General features: G+C 40.2%; 1 protein-coding gene across 3 annotated transcripts in view; it reads right to left on the bottom strand.

Annotated features, from left to right (window-relative positions):
• Positions 1–5: 5 nt before the first annotated feature.
• The window catches only part of Cpsf3 (cleavage and polyadenylation specific factor 3), a 33,584-nt gene continuing 25,245 nt past the window's right edge, over positions 6–8,344 (bottom strand). For all 3 annotated transcript variants that reach the window (XM_020178711.2, XM_074049141.1, XM_074049140.1), the window contains 3 exons: positions 5,310–5,379; positions 2,626–2,722; positions 6–188 (listed from right to left, as the gene is read on the bottom strand). In XM_020178711.2, the coding sequence (XP_020034300.2) occupies positions 87–188; positions 2,626–2,722; positions 5,310–5,379 (269 nt within the window). In that variant the 3' untranslated portion in view covers positions 6–86. The remainder of the gene's footprint in view (positions 189–2,625; positions 2,723–5,309; positions 5,380–8,344) is intronic.

Raw genomic sequence — 8,344 nt, 5'->3', positions numbered from 1 at the left:
CCAGATAAAGGAAGGTATTTTATTTGAAGTAACAGAAGTAGAGTCAGCATTTTAAAAAGTTTTAACATGTAGAGCAACACAGGTGGTCAATAAACTGGGGTAAGGGCCTCATACAGTCTTTGTGCAGCCAGTTCCACCATTTCCCGGAGGGATTCATCGTCTTCACTTCCTTCTTCACACTCCACGGTCTGAAAGTGAAAGCACAAACCTCCTTTCAACTTCAGAGGCTGCCGTTACAATGCGGATGAACTCCTGTAAGGCTCTGGCAGCCAACTACCAGGAAGCAGAATCACTGACACCGACACCTGTGGCCCTTGCTGGGGACACAGTGACTGGGGCCAGTTAGAGATCAATGGGGAGAGGGTGATAACCAAGTCCAGTAACTACATCTACTTAAAAGTAAGTAACTCAGTAAATGATAGATACTCCTAGGAAGTTACTCTGTGCAACATAAATTATTTATCAAGCAATAGATGTGGTAACTACTCAACATTTGGTTTAAACTTGAACTAAGCCAGTAATCTTATTATTGTCTACCCTCCTCCACCGTTAAAAATATTTTTGGCAGTACTGAGGTTTGGCCTCATGCTTGCTAGGCAGGTATACTATCACCTGAGCCAACCCCCAGCCCTTCCAATTACGACTTAAAGCTCAACTACAAAACACTATATGCTGTTTTAGACATTCTTTAAAAAAAAAAAATCCTAGGGGACTGGTAGAGTGGCTCAAGTTCTAGAGTCCCTGCCTAGCAAGTGTGAGGCCCTGAGTTCCAACCCCAGTTCCGCCCATTCCCCCAACTCCCCCCACCCACAAAAAAAATTCTAGCATCTATACATACATAATCCCCTAAAAAAATCTGAGGAAAGAAAAAACATATTCTATGAACTAATGATAACTACCATTAACATTTCAGTGTATAATTCTCTAGACTTTTAGCTACATGTATATATTTTTGGCAGTACTAGGGTTGGAAATCAGGGCACTCTACCACTTTAGCCACTCCACCAGCCCTTTTTGGTGTTGGGTTTTTTTGAGATAGGGTCTCATGAACTATTTGCCTGGCTGGCTTTGAACCTGATCTTCCTGACCTCTGCCTCCCAGGTAGCTAGGATTACAGGCATGAGCCAACAGTGCTGAGTGACTTTTTTAAAGCAAAAATGGGATAATTTATTATATGTGCTGTCTTGTGACCTTTTTCCTCCTTCAACAATGTATAGTGGACAATCCTGCACATTAATGTATGTGCACCATCTTTTTTTTTTCTTTTTGGTGGTACTGGGGTTTGAACTCAGGGCTTCATGCTTGCTAGGCACGTGCTCTACCACTTTAGCCACTCCACCAGCCCCACCATCATTCTTGATGGCTGTATATATTATTGTAAGTATAGTACTCTAAGTTATTTTATTTATTACCTCTCATCTTAGGTAGTTAGATTGGTTCTTTAGTTTATTTATGGTACTGGGGATCAAACCTTGTGCATACTAGGTAAGCATGTATCACTGAGCTATATCTTTTAGCTCCTTGCCATTTTCTAAAATGCTAAAGCAGACATAATTGTATATCTCTGCTCACTTGTCCAATTATTTCTTTGGCTAAATGGAGTCAATGGAGTTGTGGATAAAGGCTTTTCTTGCAGAGAGAATGTATTATCTCATTTGCAGTTCCAACACCCCCCAGTCTTGAGATGATTCTTCCCTGTGCTTTCACCATTGCTGGTCATGCCACTGTTTTCCATTGGTGCCATTCTAATAAGCAGTGACAGTTCACACTTCAAATTTGTATTTCATTTACTCGTTCTGAACATTTGCTTTCAGTTTATTGGCCAATTTCTTCATATTTTTAGCTTATTTTTCTATGGAGGTAAAATAAATGTAGTGTTTTTCTCTAAGCATGCTATATAGTTAAAGAACATAAGATATTTAATGGTGGCTATTACTGGTGTGTGTGTATATAAAATTGAATCTTTAGAAATTTTAGCTGTACTGTCAACTTTGGAAAAAAGCATCCCAGTTTACCATGTTGAGTTGGCATTGTACAGAAATTAAAAGCCTATTGGTCTAGAAACACCATATTAAATATGTAAGATCTGTATGAGTTTGATTATAAAAACTAATGTATTCTCTAAATAAAAAAAGAAATTTAAAAAATAAGCTATTTGTTTAGTTGCATTACGAGACTCTTCAAAAGCAACCCTGCAAGGACGGTACTTATTCATCTCATGAAAATTATCACATAAGCTGTGCTGGTGTAGTCTGAGCAGGCCCCACACCCTGAAAGTCACCATGTGGAAAAGCTACATGGGTCTTGCTGATTCGAACAGAGGGGCAGTTTCTCAGAAAAATCCAGAATCAAATGGATAACAAACTAGAGAAAGGCTGAAGTGAATTAAAGAACATTATGCAAAAGGCAAAGGAGCAGTAAGCACAGGAAGCAGGGCCTGTGCAGCAGTGCGGAGAAGACTGTGCACAGAATGTAAGCAAGTACAGCTGTGAGAAAGAGGGTGCGGGGAACACTGGGCTGGAAGGAAATGCCAAGCTGCAAAGATAAACAGGTGGGGGAACTGATGATTATGCTCGTCCACACTTCATTTCCCAAATGCCTTGAAATGTAGAAATAGGTACATACCCGTGTGTCCAAGTTAACATTAGCTGTTTTCCCATCTACTGTGACACTTAGCAGACAGCCATCTTTCACACTCACACAGTCTTCTCCAAATATGTCTCTTAAAATAAACAAAGATGCAGTATTAGTGAAGAAATCCAGCCTTCCATAATCTGGGAAAAATTACATTGAAGCTAGATCCTAATTCCAAAGTACAATACCTATATTCCTGAGATATGCTTACTATTTTCCTTGATATAGTTTATTAGTCTTGTAAAACAAAGGCGTCATTTATTCAGACTGCTCCACTTAGCAGGCACTGCTAGGCATAACCTGTAATCTTAACTAGCCTGCAGTAATATTGGTAAGGATGGCCTCAGCACCTACGGAGAATATCACATGTAGACACCTCAGAGCTGAGCAGCAGAGCCAGGGTTCAGGTCTAGGCCTATGGGTCTAACTGGCTCCCAGTCCACTGGCTTTTTACTCCTGCTAGTCAGTGCCAAGTGCCTGCTTGAGTTAAACATCTTCCATGTGTCAGGTGGTGGGTCAAATGCTGGGTACAGAAGTCACTAGAACCACTGCTGTCACTGAGGGCTGCTTTCAATGAGGAGCTACAGTTTAATCATTAATTTCAACACTGTCACTATTAGCAACAGAGGAATTTAAATCAGCAGGGTGGATATAGGGAAGAAAAGGCAATGGTTGGAGCTAAGGACCCCAAGAAGACAGTTGGCCCTCAGAGTCACCCTTGCCAATATCATGGAAGGGTTTGTTCTTTCAGGCAGTTAATGTTATTAATTTGTTTGAATAAACTTGGCTGGGTAACCTAGTACTAGGAAAAACCTCTATTTTAAATACAGAAATATATTCAAAAGGCTAGGAAGGTGTCGTTTTCATGAAATCCGTTGTTGGTTGGTGAAGAAATGAACACATTTACTCCTGTATGATCCTAAGTATTTAAACAACTGAGGAAATTAGCTACACTATTGGGAACTACCAACTGGGGAGTTTAAACACACTGGTATCTCACATTAATATCTCATATTCCTGTCCCTAATTTACATGTGCCTTCCTCCTCCCTATGTCAGCAGGGGAGAAGCTGCACAGGCTGACCCGGGCTGGCAGGCAGAACTGCAGCATGATATACCAGTGAATAGTGAGAGAAGCAGGAGTGACTGCAGCCTCAGGGCTGGAAGCCAATGAACATCAGCAGCCTTTTTAGCAGCAGTGACAAGCCTGCTCCTGCACTGTGGTTGGCTCAGTTTGAACAACGAGGGATTCTTTACAAAATCAGAATGACAGGACCAAGAACACTCTTTTGAGTTGTGCAACAACACTGATAAACAAATCACCATTTAAAGCCTATTTTCCATTTTTATGACAGGTGTGGTGGCACATGCCTGCAGTTCCAGCTACTCGGGAGGCTGAAGTAGGAGAATCACTTGAGAGGAGTTTGGGATTAGCCTGGACAACATGAAACTCTGTCTCTAAAACACAACACAAATCAAAAAACAACTGAACCTTATCCATTCTTAAAAAGCCACTATGCTCAGTGTGAAATTTGAGAGAAAGGAAGAAAAGGAAAAACGTTCACAGAAAAATCTTCCAAACATGCAGAACACCTTATTTTGTTAAGCTGTCTGCTTAAGTAACTTTCATATTAAAAACAGAAGAGTCACTGTTAGGTTTGAGTCTGAAATGGCCTCTGAAGGCTGGGTCTGGTTGCCAGGTGATGGGCTCTTGGGAAATGATTGGGTCTTAAGGGCTGTGCCCTGATCAATAGATTCATCCCTTGAAGAAGTCAGCACGGCACGGCTGGGAGTGACTGGCGTGTCTGGTGATAGAAATGAGGACATGGGCCAAGTTGGAGGAAGCGGATCACTGGGGCGTGGCTTTGAAGGGTCCAGTTTATCCCCTGCCTTTCCTCTCTTGCTGACTACTTCCTGGTCCCCTCGAGGTGAGCTTCCTCCTCCCCCACCACTCTCAGTACCATGATGTTCTGCCTCAGGCCCAAAGCAGTGAAGCCAGTGACCATGAGCTGAAACTTCAGAAACCTTGAGCAAAACCAAATCTCTCCTTCAAGTTGTTTGTCACATTCATTCATTCAACAAGTATTTGAGAGACTACTACGTGCAAGGCACTATTGTTAGATGCTAAAATTATAAACTGTAGTCACTACTATGAAACACTTTTATAAAATTATTTTACTTGGAAAAACATCCTGAAATCAGGATTAAAGAGTACTGCAGAAAGGTGAAAGGTTTAATATCTGGTGTTTAGAAAAAAATATCAAATTTAAAAGCATTTTAGTTATACATTTATTATCTGAGAAGAATTTAGAAGAAAACCCTTTTTATCAAATAATTCATACTTACAAAGCAGATGTATAAAATAATTCTTCCAGGCATACTGGCGTTCAGCTGAGACATTAGCACCTGTCCTCAACAAAGACTGTGCCAGCCTCATGGGCACACCCCAGAATGCTCAGATAAACTAGGCAGGGCATGTGGACTTAGAACTACCTTGAGTGCTGAGGAACACAAAAGGACAAACTAACTGCTGGCTTTCTTGATGAAAAGTCAGGTGCCCAGATCCTGCAGGTGGCCTGGTCTGAGCCGCATAAGCAGTGTGTGAATGTGCCCATAAAGCTGGGACTCCTTCCACACGCCCTCCCCCTGGCTGGGAAGCAATGGTGAGAGACTTACTGGAGCATGATTTCTAGCCTCTTGCTGTACACGTGCAGTTCTAACTGCTTAGAAACCTTCTGTACTGCAACTGCAAAAAAAAAGGACAGAGTTCAATTCCTAAACTCCTATTACTATAATTTCCAAACAGAATATGGTTACTGATAAATAAAAATTAACTATGGAATCCTTAAAGTGACAAGCATCTATTAAAATCATCTGCCTGCTAAGGCAAATTGATATTTGCATCACTTTACTTCATGTTCTTATCAAAGGACCACAAACTGACTTTAAAGTTAATTTTATTTCCAGTATTTTTCAAACTTTACATTACTGAGCAGAGATGAATAAAATTATAGCTCTGGGAGTTCCAGAGACAATGTAAGCTCAAAGATTCTGAAATCTTTTGTTCTAAATGTTACATAAATTTAATATTCTACTATGTATAACAGGCCTGTGATTGTTTTAATAGAAAATTTTATTATCATTACTATTTCACTGCACTAGAGACCAAACCCACATTAGGCAAGTGCTTTATCACTAGTCTATGCCCCCAGCCACTTTTTATTTATTTATTTATTTTTGGAGGTACTGGGATTTCAATTCAGGGTCTCACATTTGGTAGGCAGGTGCCTACCACTTGAGTCACTCCACCTGCCCTTTTTTGTGGGTTTTTTTTTTTTGAGATAGAGTCTCATGAACTATTTGCTCGGGCTGGCCTCAAACTGAGATCCTCCTGATCTCTGCCTACGAATAACTAGGATTACAGGCATGAGTCACTGGCGTCCAGCTCCCAGTCACATTTTAAAAAGAATTAAAATTTAAAAGTACTTGTCTGTTAACTTAATTAGTTTTCCTTAAAACCATAGAACCACACAGACCAAGAAGATGAGCTGTCCTTAATCTAGAGCTTTAAGGATGGCACATCACTAACTACTTCCCCTGCCATCAAAAGCAGCAAAACAGGGCAGAATTCAGCATTATTATTCCTCAAAAGGTTAAAGAGAGTTAATGTATGACCTAGTAACCCTACTTCTAGGTACAGACCCAGGAGAAATGAGGAGACATGTCTACACAAACTTTTTTTAAGCTGTACTGGGGATGGAACCCAGAATTTCTTGCATAGTAGGCAAGTGCTCTACTACTGAGCTACATCTTAGCCCTACACAAAAACTTATTCAAAAATGTCTCCAGCAACATTATTCATAGCAGCCAAAGGTAGAAATAACCCAAATGTACATTGATTGATGAACCAATAAACAAAATGTTTGAATTGATAAACAAGATGTGTTATATCCATAAAAGGCAAATTTTTCAGCCATTAGTAAACATATAGTACTCATTTATAACACAACATGGATGAACCTTAAGCACATTATGGCAAGTGAAGAAGGCAGCCATAAAACATGCCATGTGTACAATCCCACTTGTATGAATGGAATAGGGAATAGGGGCAAGACAGCGGATTAGAAGCGTCCACTGTTTTGACTCCATGAACAAGACAACTGAAGTAACACAGCAGAGACCGTGTTCTGAAGAGAGAAGGTGAGGAAGATCATCAGGAATCATGAGAGAGGTGGCAGCACAGCAGAAAAGCAGAAACAAATCTTGGTGACAAAAAAAGCCCAAGCCCCAAGGTAAGTCAGACAAACTGGCAATTCTAGGTGCAGGACAAATCCACACGTGTCACAAGCCTTAAACCCAGCATGGGGATTTGGTGAGACAGTGACTGCTATATATGGAATGCTAGCTTGGGTGAAGAAAAATATTCCGTTAATAGCAAGACACCACCTAAGGCAGGGCCTACTGTTTGAAAATGAGTTACTTTGAGAGCTTTTTGTTTTGCTTTGGTTTTTATTTGCAGTACTGGGGTTTGAACTCAGGGTCCTACACTTGCTAGGCGGGCCCTCTACTACCTAAACCACTCCACCAGCCCACTCCAGGGGCTTAAAACAAGGAGTAATCGTGGCTCAGAGAGTCTGGGGATACCCTGCACAGACTCTACTCTGTCTGAGTGGGAGACAATTAACATACTGAGAAAGAGAGAGAGAGAGAGAGAGAGAGAGAGAGAGAGGAGAGAGAAAGGAGAGAGAAAGTGAAGGGGGCAGGGAGAGAGGGAGAGAAAGAAGGCAGATTACTGATTGCCTTGAGTAGGGAGGAAAGAGGGGATTAGGGGATCGTAACTGAAGGATATGGGGTTTCTTGGAGTGATCCAAGTTGACTGTGGTTATGGCTACACAATTCTTAGTATACTAAAAACCACCTTAAGTGGGAGAACTGCATGGTAAAGCTGTTAGAAAAGGAATAGCATAGAATTTCAAAATATACACATATACAGAATACATATGTATCATGGAGGAAAATTTCATGGTCTCACCCACAAACTGGGAAATGTAACACTGTTGTTTTAAAGAGACTTGAAAAATTGAAAGATTTCTTCACCACTTCTGAGGAATTATTTTTTATCATACAATGTTATGAAATATTTGAACCGATGTTAAGTGTGGCTTTAGTAACTGACCTCAGTTCTCTCACATACATACTTAAGATATACCATATGGGAAAGAGTCACACTATCATTTCTCCTCAGCTATTCTGCAATTCATACCATCATTTATCTCCTTTTTTAACTCATGAGTTTCAATTGTACATACAACTAACCAGATGCCAGCAAGAAAGATGTTTGATAAAACCTCCATACTTCAATGATGATAATTAATTCTATTAAGTATTAAATAAGCACTTGACTGACATGTAAACACAATCTCATGAAATACTTTAAAAATAAACATTTAAGCTATGAAACCACTAAGCTAAAATTTTCCCAAAGCATGCATAAATATATGCAAATATGCAGTTGCATATTCATCACTAATATTTATGGCAAACTCCTCGGCCATATGGAGTATACTAAATGTGAACTCCTACAAGCAGACACATCTACCAATCACAATAGTCTGCAACCAAACAGGAGACAGTCTTGCTTGAAAACGGGTGCGACATCGAAGACAGCATGATGGAATATAGGAAATGAGAAAAACACATTTTCAGTGTGT

Source organism: Castor canadensis, chromosome 12 (genome assembly GCF_047511655.1).
Source record: "Castor canadensis chromosome 12, mCasCan1.hap1v2, whole genome shotgun sequence".
Lineage (NCBI taxonomy): Eukaryota > Metazoa > Chordata > Mammalia > Rodentia > Castoridae > Castor > Castor canadensis.
The sequence above is the reverse complement of the archived record's forward strand: the minus strand, read 5'-3'. Positions and strand labels throughout refer to the sequence as shown.